The sequence below is a fragment of the Tursiops truncatus genome, chromosome 3 (assembly GCF_011762595.2).
Source record: "Tursiops truncatus isolate mTurTru1 chromosome 3, mTurTru1.mat.Y, whole genome shotgun sequence".
Taxonomy (NCBI): Eukaryota; Metazoa; Chordata; class Mammalia; order Artiodactyla; family Delphinidae; genus Tursiops; species Tursiops truncatus.
In genome coordinates, this window is record NC_047036.1 from 33,611,355 (window position 1) to 33,626,058 (window position 14,704).

Genomic DNA, 14,704 nt, shown 5'->3' on the forward strand with positions numbered 1-14,704 from the left:
CTTTCTCTAGTTGCAGCGAGTGGGGGCTACTCTTCCTTGTGGTGCGCGGGCTTCTCATTGCGGTGGCTTCTCTTGTTGCAGAGCATGGGCTCCAGGCACATGGGCTTCAGCAGTTGTGACATGCGGGCTCAGTAGTTGTGGCACACAGGCTTAGTTGCTCTGTGGCATGTGGGATCTTCTCGGACCAAGGCTTGAACCCATGTCCCCTGCACTGGCAGGCAAATTCTTAACCACTGTGCCACCAGGGAAGTCCCAATACTACACTATCTTGACTACTGCAGCTTTATAGTAAAGCCTTTTTTTTTTTTGGTTTGTTCTGTTTTTAAGCAGTTGTATTGCTATTCCATTGTAAAGAGGTACAGTAATTTGCTTAACTCAGCCTCTACTTAGGGGGTTAAGTTGTTTCTATTTTTTATATTACAGATAATGCAACAAATGCCCATGGGCATATAACTTTGTACCCTTGTGAGTAGTGCTTGTGTAGGGTACATGTTTAGAATTGGGAATGCTGGATCAGTGTTCCCCACATTTTCCCCTAGTAATTGGGTCTAGTTTCAGGTATAGATCCATTTGGGTAAGACTTATAGTGTAAGTAACTAGGCTGTGCTTGGCTGTGTTCTAAGACACTGTCTGACACTGTGTTCTAAGATACGGATCTTGAGCAATGCATTGTAGCCTATGTGTTAAAGCAAAGATTTCCTGCTTTCCTCTTTGGTCAGTTCATGTGAGCTATAGAAAGATGCTTCCTCGAGAACACAAAAATAAGAGTGCTGTCAGAGTTAGTGTTTGTCAGAACATCAGGGGCATTCTGCCTGTTTGACAGTTATACTTTTGATCAATTGGCAAGCCTATTTTCAAACAATTATTAATTTAATCTGGGATTGGATTAATCAGTTTGCTGATTAACCATAGAGGCGGGTGAAGTGCATGGTGCGGTGGAGAAGTTGAGTAGATGGAGAAATTAAGGCCTTGAGGTTGAAACTGAGCTCAAGTGGTAGGCATCTCAGGACCATGCTTTCTCTGCTCCCTCTGCCTTTCAACCTAATCCACAACAAGTAACTTCTGAACCTCAATCAAAGATAATCCCCCAGTGGTTAACCCACCCTACCTGAATAATGAGTTGACTGTAATTTTGTTTTAAACATGACTTGGGCTTATGCATGACCACTTTCCCCTCTTCCTACCCTTCTTGGTTCACTGATATACTCCCAATGCCTAGATCAGTGGCTAGCACATAGACAGTGTACAGTTTACATCTGTAGATAGAATATTGTTAAAATTTAGTTTATTGAATATACATTTATCTTGATTTGGTTAACAAGAGCTTCCCCTGAGAGATAAGCCACCCTCTTTGTTCTGATCAAATCAAATTTCTGAGCCTATAGTGCTGTAGAGTCTCTAGCATATAGCAGACACTACTGACCATGGTGAATTCACCAAGATACATGTTGTCTTATAGAGTTTTGTCTTCCTGCGATTATCAGTGACACCCATTATCCAGGAATATTACCTATATAGTAATAATTATGATCACTAACATTTATCAGACTCTTAACCCTGTGCCAGGCACCATGCTGAACACTTTATATGCACCATCCCATTTTATTCTCATAGCAACACTTCACAACGAACATTATGAAGTAGGTACAACTGTAACTGAAAGTGGGGTCCAGCTGCTCGCCACTCAAAGCAATAAAGAGGTAAGGTTGGTGGAAAGGAAACTTTGCTTTATTTTGGACGCCGGCAACCCGGGTGTGGGGGGGTGCGGATACCTGTCCAAAGGCCGACTCCCCCCCCAGCTGACAAGCAGGGGGCAAGAGCTTTTATAGGCTGAGGGAGGGGCTACATGCAGAAAACAATACAGTCAGCTCTGACAGTCATCTTGAAATTGGTCATCGGTGGTCTGACCAGCGTCATCTTGACTGTTTTAAGTACGATTAATCTTCAGTTCCAGGGTTGGTTTGTTCCCATTTCCTTGAGGCCAATTCTCGGAATTGTGGCAACTTATGTCATGGCTACACTCTGGCCATCATGTAGTTAACTTCTTCCACCTGGTGAGGGTTTCCGTATCTATAAGACAGCTCACAGGACATGGCTCAGAATATTATCTATAGCCCTTGAGGGGGAACTAAAAGTCCTTGACTTTGCTTAGTGACTCAACTATTATTATTTAGTCTTGTTGGACTGTCTTTGTTTCTGCATTTTCTCACTTCTCTGATGAAACTTATTCTTTGGCTAAAGTTTTTCACAGACAAAAGGCAGGCTGAGGACATGGGGGGCAAGGACCATAGGGTCCTGCTCCGTTTCACAACTTTTGTACCATTTTACAGGTAAAAATCTTGGCTTAAGTTAATTAACTGACCTAAAAGCTAGCAACTGTTTTGATTTTACCTATATACTTACATGGTGAATGCAGCATTATTTTACTTTTTAAAAAATATTTATTTTTTTATTATTTGTTGCACTAGCTCCTTAGTTGCGGCCTGTGGGCTCCTTTAGTTGTGGTATGTGAACTCTTAGTTGCAGCATGCATGTGGGATCTAGTTCCCTGACCAGGGATCGAACCCAGAGTCCCCTGCATTGTGAGCGTGGAGTCTTAACCACTGCACCGCCAGGGAAGTCCCAGCATTATTTTAGATGAAGACAACTTTACCAAATGATGACTCAATCCCAAAACACTAAACTTGTTATTGTTTAGGTTTGGGCTACCCAGTAGGATAGCCACCAGCCACACGTAGGTGTTGAATATTTGAAATGCAACTAGTCCGAACTGAGATGTGTTGAAAGTATAAATATACATTATATTTTGAAGACAGTATGAAAAAATATATATATCTCAATTTTTATACTGATTACAAGATAAATAAGATACAAGATTACAATAAGATACAGGATTACAAGATAAATAATACTATGCTGGGCAAAACTTTAAATAAAATAATACTATTAAAATTAGCTTTACCTTTTTTACATTTTTAAATGAGGCTGTTAGAAAATTTACAACTACATATGTGGTTTGCATTTGTGGCTCGTGTTATATTTCGACTAGATGCTTGTCTAGCACATTTTATAGACATTTATATTGGCCAATTCAGCACAGATTTTACTCATATTGAATCTGACAAAGAGCTCTAAGCTGTATCAAAATGATTCTTGGTGATTCAGAAAGAGGCCTATGGTTTCTCCAGGACCAAGCTCCCACAGTATGGGGGCTTTCCCAATGCCAGGCCCCTGCAGTGTTGGTGGCTTCTCCAGTGCCAGGTTCCTGCCTTGTGCACCGGCTAGGTGCCCCTAATGACCAGAAGCTTTCCCTGGACCCCCTTCAGGCAGCTTCAGAACAGAACATTGTTGGAGAACATTGTTGGACAAGGCACCTCCCCATGAATGGCTTCCCCACCGTCACCCTTCTGGTGGCTTCCCAGCAAGTCCCAGAAACAAGACACTTCAACATCCAGTGAGCTATGCTGCATCTTCTCAGACATCTGGATCTCAACTCCGGGGGTAGGGAGGCCTCCTTCCTGGGTGCTCTATCTCTGCTCTAGTAGTGGCTGCTTCTTATTTCTGCTCTTCCTGAAGAGTTCACTTCAGTTTTTCCTAGCCAATCCCTTATTACCCTAATCCCTTAATCTTTTCCTGTTCAAGTTACTATGTGACTTCTGTCTCCTCATTGAACCCTCACTGGTATACCAGCTATTTTAATTGGATGTTTGTATTTTTATATTCTACATGTTATTTCTGTTCATATATGTATATAATTACCATGTTTTGAGCAATAACTGAAGTTTTCTTTTTTCTTTCTTTTTTTTTTTTGCGTTTCGCGGGCCTCTCACTGTTGTGGCCTCTCCAGTTGTGGAGCACAGGCTCCGAACGCGCAGGCTCAGCGGCCCAGCCGCTCCGGGGCATGTGGGATCTTCCCGGACCGGGGCACCAACCCATGTCCCCTGCATCGGCAGGCGGACTCTCAACCACTGCGCCACCAGGGAAGCCCTGAAGTTTTCTTAGTTTGCAAATACTAAATGACTTTCTGTGCTTGCATCTGCACAGATTTTAGCATTGGTCTAAATTCAAGTAATTGAAAAATACCAAAAGGCATCATGTGATACTTTTACTTTTTGGCTGTGTTGGGTATTCGTTCCTCTGCGTGGGCTTTCTCTAGTTGTGCAGAGCGGGGGATACTCTTCGTTGTGGTGTGCGGGCTTCACATTGCGGTGGCTTCTCTTGTTGCAGAGAATGGGCTCTAGGCGCGAGGGCTCAGTAGCTGTGGCACATGGGCTTAGTTGCTCCGCGGCATGTGGGATCTTCCCAGACCAGGGATTGAACCCGTATCCCCTGCACTGGAATTCTTATCCACTGCGCCACTAGGGAAGTCCCATGTGATAGTCTTTAAATCTGCCTATAGTTCATCTACTTAGATTCGAAGAGTTGTCTCTGATGAATGTGAAATTTATTCAAAATTTAGAGCTGTTCAAAAATTTAAAACTCTGTAGTATACTCTCATAGGACTTTTTTGGGGAGGGGGGAGGACAGGAATCAGGAAAGGGCAGATTTGCTCTGATCCCTATGACCGGAAAATAGCTTGCTATTACCTTTAATGAGTTAATCCAGTGCTAAAATTACATGTTAATGTCTGTACTATATGATGTATGACTAGCACTGTGGTTCCACACCTAGGCCATAGATGAGTAAGTATTCTATTTAATAAAGACATTTTCTACAAAAGGAATCTTACATTGTACAATGTCTGTATTAATTAAATGCATTCCAATAACACTCACTATTGTCAGAATCCTTATTACCAGAAAAAGAAAATATATACCTTTCACCATCTCTCTGTGCCTTAGTTTGTTCCTCTCCAAAATAAAGGAGTTTTATTACATCATCTCAAGTCTCTTGCAAATTTAAAAGCACTGCGCCATGCTGTGCTACCTCAGAGATCTATGTTCCCAGAGGTTTCTCTCTCCAGTCATCCTAATTGAACAGTACTTCTGAGTCTTCCTGTCTCTCTCCTGCCTTGGGGAGCTGCTTCTCCTGAGGGCTGCTCCCCTGCAAATCAGGGACCATAAAGTTTCTGCTCTGACTATGCCCTCTCCACTCTTGAGGTGACTGAGCCATTTACTGACAAGCCATCCTTCCTCCCATTTGCCCAAGATGGTCGTGTTTCTGAAACAAAACTATTGGCCACCTGGTATTAATCCCATTTGCTTCTTCCTCAGCCACCTCTACCACTTGCCGTAACTTAAGGAAGTTGGACCTTTCTCCAATACCGTTTTATCAGTTGTCTTTTTTACAAAAGACCTTTCCCCTAAAGGCCTTAATTTCCTCCACATAACTCTAGAGTCCAAATCACTTTAAACATTTTTGGGGGCAAATCACACTTTTTACATGTATTAGATGTTTATTTGCAGAGCTATATAAATGTAACACTATTAGATTAGGGCTCTGAATTCCCTGGTGGTCCAGTGGTTAGGACTTGGCCCTTTCACTGCAGTGGGCCCGAAGTACCAAACTAGACAGATAGACACACACACACACACACACACACAGGAAATGTATACAAGAAACTTTTTTTTTAATTGAAGTATAGTTGTTTTACAATGTTGAGCTAATTTTTGCTGTACAGCAAAGTGGTTCAGTTATACATATATATTCATTCTTTAATATTCTTTTCCATTATGGTTTATCAGAGGATATTGAATATAGTTCCCTGTGCTATACAGTAGGACCTTGTTGTTCATCCATTCTACAATAGTTTACATCTGGTCACAGCCTTTAGAATCCTCAGCAAGATCAAGGATATAGAGGGGTCCAAGGGAAAGACTGGTAAAGAAATTTCTTTGAAGAGTTTTAAGTATTCAACTCAACCTTCTTGGAAAAGGGGGTTACTACCTTGTAGCTCTAAACCTAGGGAAGGAAACTTCAAAGGAACCACTCAAGAGAGCTTTAAAATTTGCTTCCTGCAACTGTTTTGGTGGGGGGCCAGGAAAGTGCTGCTGCCTGAGATCTCCCTGCACTTAAGAACTTGTTCAGGCCAGGGAGGTGGGAATGTTTCCTGTGGACAAGATGTGGGCCACTCAGGAGAGAGGGACGGCATGGGATAATTTTGAATCCTGTCCGTAGGGCCCTCAGAGGTAGAGAAAACCTCAGGAGAAAGAGGTTGGATCCTAGGGGCTAGGAAGGAATCACAAAGACTATTCTGAATTAAGATGGGAACTACAGGAGAGGTCATACAAATGCCCAAGAGAGGAAAAGTTTAATCATCTGCTGGGTCCAGACATTGTTTACCCACCCAACCAAGGAAGAACCAGCCCCCATCCCCCCACCTCTCCTTCCTCCTCCTGTCTACTCTTTAACCCCACTGAGGAGTGCAACTGCAGCTCACAAGCCCCAGAGAATGTATACAGGGAGAAGGCTGAGATCAGAGGGACCATGCCCCCTTCTCCACTGCTGGCTCCAACCCAAAGGAGGCCCAAGCTGGAAAATGTGAGATAAGGTTAAGTCAATTTTGAAGTTTGACTATAACAAAGGACTGGAAATTTTATTTGAAATAAAAAAATAACTTACCGAAATAAAACTTTTTACAACTAATCATGACTGGAGGATATTTTTTGTTATCTGTGAATAACCCAAAAAAACAAGGGTCAGACCAAGTCTTCATCCTGGGGCACAGGACCATATTTCCACTGTATAAAGATGAGGACACAAAAATAAGAACTGTGTTTTTACCTCAATCAACATACCATGCCTGTGGTAATCTACAAGCCACCTGCATACATGAGAACCATTTTTTTTTTTCACTGGTATTTTCTTTGAACAAGACATCTCTCTACCTTACCATACAAGGAAGCTTTTGCTTCAGATTCCATTCTTGGTTCCTGAGGTTGATAGCCTCTGCCCTGTGCTTCTCTTAGATTATGATCTGAACTACCTTTTGTTTTGAGGAAAAAAAAAAACAACAAAAGAATGAAATACAATCCATATGTAGTACGAATGAGAAAGAGAAAGCTCCTTATCATTTAACTTGGTAAAAGTTAGGGTTGGGATCTTAGTTCCCTGACCAAGGATTGAACCCGGGCCCTCAGCAGTGAAGAGTCCTAACCACTGGACCGCCACAGAATTCCCATAATTTAACTTGCTTAACCACCTTTCTAAAGGTTCCTCCACTCCCACTCTATCACACTCTTTATATCTTCGTCTTCACAGCACTTATCACTACCCGAAATTGCTTACCTGTTCTAGGTCTGTCAACCCGCCCCCCCCCCCCCACACACACACATGCTATTGAAATCTTTGTCAGACAAGGACCCTTGTCTGCCTTGTTTTCCACTTGTATCTCCTTGGCCTAGAACTGCTTCTGGCACATAGAGGTCACTAGATCTGGTTCATAAGTGGCACTGTATCAACAGAAATGAAAGGGAATCATAGAACATCTAGGTTCTTCCAGAAGTATATTTAATTTTAAACTCTTAGTTTCTCATTGTCCAATCTCCCCTGAACCTCTAGCAAGTTGGCTTTGTTCTTGCTGCTCTATTGAAACAAGGTTTATGGAAGTAAACACTAACCTAAATTTTGCAAATCCTGGAAGGTTCTTTTTTTTTAATTTTAAAATCTTTTTCTCCTTGGCTTCAGCCACATACAATACTTGGTTTCAACCCTATCCTACTTCCTGGGCTATTTCTGCAACCACTAGAGTCAACTGTCAACTTCAACCATGTCGGCTGTTGCTCCCACTGTATCTCTAACATTGCCTAGCACATAGTAGCATCATCATATGTATTATGTTGAACAAATTAATGAACCACTCTCTCTCCTCATGTCTCCTATGGACATCTCCCCAAATCTTTCCTTGAGCCTCTCCAAATTGTCTTTTCTTTCTAAGTATCTGTATTTTCAAATGGTTTCAACCATTACTGAGTCAAGGATGGTTTACTGAAGTTCATCAGTCAAGAAACTGAGTCCTTAAAAAAAAAGAGAAAAAGAAAAAAGGAAGTCCTTTTTTTCTCATCATTTCTAAATGCCTACCAGGTCTCACCATCACCTCATACCTCCATTTAAATATCTTCACCATTTTAACCCCTAAAATCAGTTCCCTTTCACAACTCTCTGTTCATTACTTCCAAATGCAGACCTCTAGCCCAGGCTTTACACTTCAACGGCCACCAGGCTTACTCACGTCTTCCAATGTACTTCCTCTTGGTATCGCACAGGCAACAAAACCTAACTTTAATTTTCCCCCTTGTTGCCTCCACCCTATATTCCCTCCCAGTGAATGCACCACCTCCTTGCCCCCTAGTCCAAAACATCCAAGACTCCTACCTCCAATATTTCTGAGGCCTACCGCACTAGACACAATGCTGTTTTTTAAGTTATTATTATTTTTTTATTCATTTTTGACTGCTCTGGGTCTCCGGTGCGGCTCGCGGGCTTAGTTGCAGTATGTGGGATCTTAGTTCCCTGACCAGGGATTGAACCCAGTCCCCTTGAATTGAGAGCATGGAGTCTTAACGACTCGACCACCAGGGAAGTCCCGCTATATTTTTATATATGTGATCTCATGGAAGCCTCACACAGCCTGATACAGAAGAGGGGGCTTGGAAGCTACTCCCTTTGATTCAAGTTTTACATGTTCTCAGTAGAGACATCCCCCCTACAGCCAGCCCCACTGCTACCTTAGCCCACAACCTCACGATTTTCAGACTATTTAAGAACCTGTTGCCTGGTTTTCCAGCTTCAAAACGTATCACATCCATACCATCACCTCCCATCACCATATTAATCTTGCTAATGATAAGTAATCATGCCATTGTGTGTGCTTAAAACCTTCCAATGGGGCTTCCCTGGTGGCGCAGTGGCTGGGAGTCCGCCTGCCGATGCAGGACACGGGTTCATGCCCCGGTCCGGGAAGATCCCACATGCCGCGGAGCGGCTGGACCCGTGAGCCATGGCCGCCGAGCCGGCGCATCCGGAGCCTGTGCTCCGCAACGGGAGAGGCCACAACAGTGAGAGGCCCGCGTACCGCAAGAAAAAAAAAAAAAACTTCCAATGATTTATCATTGCTTCAAGCTAAAGTCCAAACTCCTTAGTATAATACTCAAGACCTTCCACATCTGATCATCTTCACCCCTCTAGATTCTTACCAACTCCCTCACCTTCTCTAGACCTGACAAACCACAGTATCTGTGATTGAAAGGCCAAGTAAACACACAAAACATTAAGACATGTTCCTGGGTCTCACTTCAGATACCCTTTGGTGACACCCATCTGGTCCTGAGTATCCTCTGCCCAAGAAACACAAATTCCTTAGTTGTGGCATTAGCCCTAGGCATCTTTTGTCAGATTGAGGCCCACTGTCCAAACCAACTTTGACCCTCAGGACATGAGATACGTCAGATGTGAACTTCCTGCAAACTAGTATTCAATGACTGAATCCACCTGATTGCATTCTATACTGAATGTGTTAACCCAGCTCCGTCTCCCTCCCACTGCTGCTCCCTGAGTCTTAAAATTAATTTTACCTGTGATTGGAGCAGCCTCAATTGGTCTGTGAGCCACCTATGATCTATGGAGATACTTACCATTGCATCAGACAATTTCCCACTGAAACCCAACCTGTCTGTCAACGGTCATAGGCACTGGCAAACAAGAGATAAGCTCCCCTTACACTCAAATACACAGGCCTTTCTTAATGCATCACTGCCCACCTCTCTCACAACCCCTTTGTGCCAATTGTTTTCTGGCCCAGGATTCAGAAATTCCACGTCTTCAGGTCAGTGCCCATTCACCTCAAGGCCTAATATTTATTCCATCCTGGGCATTACCTATCTTAATGGGCCTCTCCATCACTCAGGAATCAACCATTAGTTAACACTGGAAGATTTCAGAAAGATCTTAACACCAAGTTAGATTATTTCAGTACTCTGAAGCCAAAATATATTAAAACCACTATTTTTGTAGGTCAAAAGCAATTTCATAAACTTGAACCTACTATACCAACTTTAGGCCGCAGCCACTGTAGAAGCACCTTCACTCACTGAACTCGGAAGCCCATAATGTTAAGACCTCCAGCTTACATCTGCGGCACAGGCACAGCAGTAAAATCACATGTCAGCTGGATCCAGGAACCATGCTCTCAATTATGCATCCCTAAAGTACAGAGTACTGAGTCATTATGTTGAGTCTCACATATTGGGAGGAAGCCCAATGTAGATTTAGATCAGCAGTGGCTTCTGTAGAAGTTAAATGTAAGCTAAGACCTGAAGGATGAGTTAGGAAAATAGCGGGAGGAAAGGAATTAGCTACAATTTTGGGAATGCATTCTAAAGGTAAGATTGGTGAGGCAGCGATGATGATGAAGACCCCTTCAAGGTCAGGTTAAGGAAGTTATACTTAATACAATGGGAAGCTAAAAGCTAGGAGAGCACAGCTTGGCCACACTGCTATTTTATGCCAGTTGTTCCAACACTTATGCTGTTTAATTAATGTTCTATTCTCTCATTCAGCAGTCCAACAAAGTCAGCCTTGTCTTCACTTCAAATGGCAGTAACACTAGAACTGGGAAAGCAAGGCAAAAAAATTCAGAGCACCGAAAATCAATGATCACCCAGCTAAGGGTTAAAATAATTCCAGGGATCTATTTATCATTGCCTTTAGCCTACAAATATAAGTTTATACTTGGCCTTCCTTTACATTCTACTCAATCCACTGTATTTGCCATGGCCCTACAAACTTTCTTCCATATTTTGTTGTTGACTCACACTGAGCAGGTTGCTTTAGTTTTCCACTTAGCTGACCACCTTAAACGGCACGCACAGCCTATAACCTAGGTGCCAAGCAACAGTTAAGATCACCTTTCCAAAAATCTGAAAAAGTACATGTATAGCTGCATCACTTTGCTATACACCAGAAACTAACGCAATATTGTAAACCAACTATACTCCAGTAAACATTTTAAGAAAAAAGAAAAAAATCACCTTTCTAAAATAGAGTTCATTTAACTCCTAACCTTCACGTTCTCACCGGTACTCCAAAGCCTATCGTAACGATTGATAACCACTCCCCAAAGACCATAGATGTTCCTAAAAGAAATTAAGTTATGCTCTTTCACTCACTCTAACATTTTAAATATCCATGTGTTGTACTAAGAATTGTACTATGTAAATTCACTATATTCTTCACATCATATGCCAGTGTTGTCTGCTTGAAGGAATCCTGGAATTCTGCTTGTTCCTTGTCCTCTTAAGCAGTATCACAACCCAGTTCAAAAGTTACTGTTCCAAAACAGCCACTTAACAAGTAAATCTGATTTTAAGCTGTCCCATTCGCAAACCTATACAAATCATTGATACAAGCCTATTAAAAATACCTTAGCACACCAGACAGTTTTTCAAAGCCAGAACATTTATTGCGTGACTAATAATTGAAATCCTTAAGATGAACTGGATGCTGCAACAGCTGCCCTCTTGGGTTTGGGTGTTGTTCCTTCACGGAATCCATGCCTGCACCGTTAAAAACAAGAACAGTTACTTCAGCAATGCCAATGCATACATTTTAATTTTTGCTATAACAGATTTTTATGAGCTTATCTCAGTTAAATCTGAAATCAATATTGAATTCATATGTTCAGACATTTATTTTTACAACATCACTGATAAGCTGCAGTATTTACTTCCTTCTGCTTCAAGGTAGCCATTTCAGGAACACAGATAACTTTAATTGGAAAAAAGAAAAAAGGGCAACATATTTGGTTGTACTGATCACTGGGCCAGTATTTCCCCACCACTTAAGATTCCTAAGGCATTTGTGAAAACGAGTTCTTAAATTACGAGCCAGAGATCCTACTTTCCTTTAGCCAAGGAAAAACAATGTGTTTAATGGTAGACATTTTCTCAACTGCTTAACTACTCTATAAGGTAACTCATTTAATATTAACACCTACTTGAAGTGTACCGTTATCCCTCTTTTGAGGGACAGACAGGTTAAAGTTGGCTTCACTTCATGCTCTTAACTCTTACACTGAACTAGCAGACCACTGAATCCTAAGCCTATACTACTGTATAATAGTCTTACACATTATGAAGCGCAAAGCGCACAGAAAGGTCACTTTAGCAAATGAACACAAGCACATCTAAGGGTGTTGTGTTTACAAACCCCCAAACTGTCTTCAGGTTTTTTAAAATTTGAAAACCTGGAATTCAGCAGTAGGTCAGAAATTCTGCTAAATATCCTACACTGCACAGGACAACCGCCCTCCCCAACAAAGATATCACCTCAGCTGAGACCTTACGTGGGTTAACCCCTCAAAAGCTACCACTAAAATGCAGTTTCTGTTTAGTCTAGATGGGGGCTGAAATTAAAACTCTAAGGCCTGTCTTTAAGTAATACAAGACTATAAAATTTCTTTCTACACGAACGCAATAGCAACTGACAGTTTTCTATAGCACATTTGCCCAAAGCCACAAAACCCCAAAGTCTCCTTTATGCACGATTATCTTGACAAATTTTGGTAGGAAAGTGAAATGTAGGTATGCTATCAAATGTCATCACATTTTCTGGAGTCTAGCTCCAACTAAGCCCCAGCATGTATAGTTCATACTACTGTTTACTGAAAGATTCACAAGATCTAAACTAACTGATCTGAAGCTTATGGTGGCAGAAGAAAAAAGTCCCTTGCTAACACCTCATCCCACCAACCAGGGCATTTGAGAGGATAATTATGCAAGCTCACAGAACCAACTACAACTGAAACATAAAAACTGTACCTGAATCTGCGGTATACAATTTTTAGGTGCCTCATTCGACCAGTCCCGGTGGTATTTCGTCTTTTAGCTTTAGCACTCCAGTTATCTGAAACACACATTCAGGTGAAGGTTGTAAACGGTTTTCCCCACACACCTTGTAAGCTCTGTCGGTCAATATACTTAAAAATGCCTGCCTTGGGTTTTAACCCCACTTCATCGCTATACAGATGCCCCATTCTGCTAGGGGCCACCAAATGCTCAGTCATGCCCCACTGAGGTACAAAACAAACACGGGAGAATTCTCAACGCCATGGTACTCTATCAGAGTTTAGTAAACATGCACTTACACTTCCTCTTCCTCTTGGCAGGGTAGCCACATTTACCACAGGTCGACTTCTGAAGGTGGTAGGCCTTAGAGCCACAGCGGCGGCACAACGTGTGCGTCTTATTCCGACGCTTTCCAAACGAGGACGTTCCCTTCGTCTACAAGTTAAGGGAACAGACGATTCTTCAATCTAGCAATTTCTACACACGTTCTTACGTTTTCAGTTAAAGAAACTATTGATAAGATTTCATGACAACCACAAGGTCTCAAACTGTGGGAGTCTGACTTTTCTTTTTGTTTAAAATGTGGTGTATTTATTTTATTTACATGTTTTCAAGTCGACTGCAATGTATTAACAATTCAAATGCTATAAACATAGCAGAGTCTGACTTTCTTTAAATGCTAAATCAGAGACCTCTATCGGAATTTCACGTCATCTAATGCCCCCTGCAAGAGCTGCTGTGTTTTGAAATCCGCTACATTATTAAAAAAAAAGATATAATGCAAAAGACGAGATAACGTGGTTTTCCTACCACTCCTACTCCAAAATCTAAGAGCTCCCGCCCAGAGACCACCGCCAACGATTCCTTGGCGTACAGAGCCACTCTCAAACTATGCTTCTTCTGTCCTTTCCCATAGGCAGACAGGGCTGTGCAGGCTCCCCAAAGTTCAGACAGAAGCAAGGTGCCTAGAACAGCTGCAGCTCCACGACTGCAGGCCCCGCACTCCCAGACAGATAGGGGCCATTCTTCTGCCTCTCGAGGGCCACCGCAAGTCCCTTTCCTGCCCACCGGCTCCCCTTATCGGAAACCTTGCCGGGCCCCCACGGATAGCAAGGAACGCGGCGCAGGGCGCTAGGATGGAAGCCGATTCCGACAGCCCTTGCCAACTACTCACCATCTCGCTTCTGCCGCCGAGGCCAAAGAGAGCAAATTCGAAGGCACTTCCGCTATATCGCGCTCAGAAGCTTCCGCCCAGGAAAGTACTTCCGGCGGGACGCGGTGCACCGCTCTCAAGCGTCCGTTGCTGCAGCGTGGGTGGAGTCGAGAGGAGGATCCCGAGCCAAGCGGGGCCAATAGAAGGTTCAGAGGGGCGGGGCTCACAGTTTTCTGGGTCCTGGGTGGGCGTCTGTGAAGGGTTCGGATTAGGACTGGGGTTCTTCGCCAGGTTCTTCCGCAGTCCCGCCGGAAGCTTTCGGCTGACGCTGATCATCGCTGAGAGGTTGCTAGGAGGACGGAGCTGGGCTCAGGATATAAAGAGAAAGGCAAATAATGTTTTTTCTAACTATAGTACTTTAGAGGCAAAGGATTTGATCCCCAATCTTGTTATGCCAAGGAATCAGACGTGGAACTTGTTAAAGTTTCCTAAACTCTACCGTGAGGAAATCTGGTTCAGCATCTTTGGATGGGGCTTGGACATCTGTACTTCATTCAAAACACTATAGTGTTGGGCTTCCCTGGTGGCGCAGTGGTTGAGAGTCCGCCTGCCGGTGCAGGGAACACGGGTTTGTGCCCCGGTCCAGGAGGATCCCACAAGCCGAGATCATTTCTATCCAAATGCCAGGTTTAGGTCGGCAGGAATGACTTCTGAAACAGATGCTTTTGTTACAGAGTCCAAGCTCACTCTGCTCGCCGCACGACAGGCC

At 42.9% G+C, this 14,704-nt stretch overlaps 1 protein-coding gene and 1 non-coding gene across 2 annotated transcripts; both read right to left on the reverse strand.

Moving 5' to 3' along the window:
* Nucleotides 1–11,375: 11,375 nt before the first annotated feature.
* Nucleotides 11,376–14,104, reverse strand: RPL37 (ribosomal protein L37). The gene is made up of 4 exons (XM_004322890.4): nt 13,957–14,104; nt 13,082–13,217; nt 12,756–12,840; nt 11,376–11,492 (listed from the first exon to the last, which is right to left on the reverse strand). The coding sequence occupies exons 1-4, from the start codon at nt 13,957–13,959 to the stop codon at nt 11,423–11,425; spliced, it is 294 nt and encodes a 97-aa protein (XP_004322938.1). The 5' UTR covers nt 13,960–14,104; the 3' UTR covers nt 11,376–11,422.
* On the reverse strand, nt 11,573–11,651 carry LOC117312026 (small nucleolar RNA SNORD72). Its single transcript, XR_004526204.1, has one exon. It is a non-coding gene; the product is annotated as a small nucleolar RNA SNORD72 (small nucleolar RNA).
* Nucleotides 14,105–14,704: the final 600 nt, after the last annotated feature.

Bases quoted from the DNA above. Each gene is read 5' to 3' on its own strand.
- RPL37 (XM_004322890.4), bottom strand. The intron at 12,841-13,081 runs GTAAGTGCATGT...TGTGTGTTTCAG, and splicing joins TGCCAAGAGGAAGAGGAAGT to ATAACTGGAGTGCTAAAGCT. The intron at 11,493-12,755 runs GTACAGTTTTTA...TTAACGGTGCAG, and splicing joins ATTGTATACCGCAGATTCAG to GCATGGATTCCGTGAAGGAA.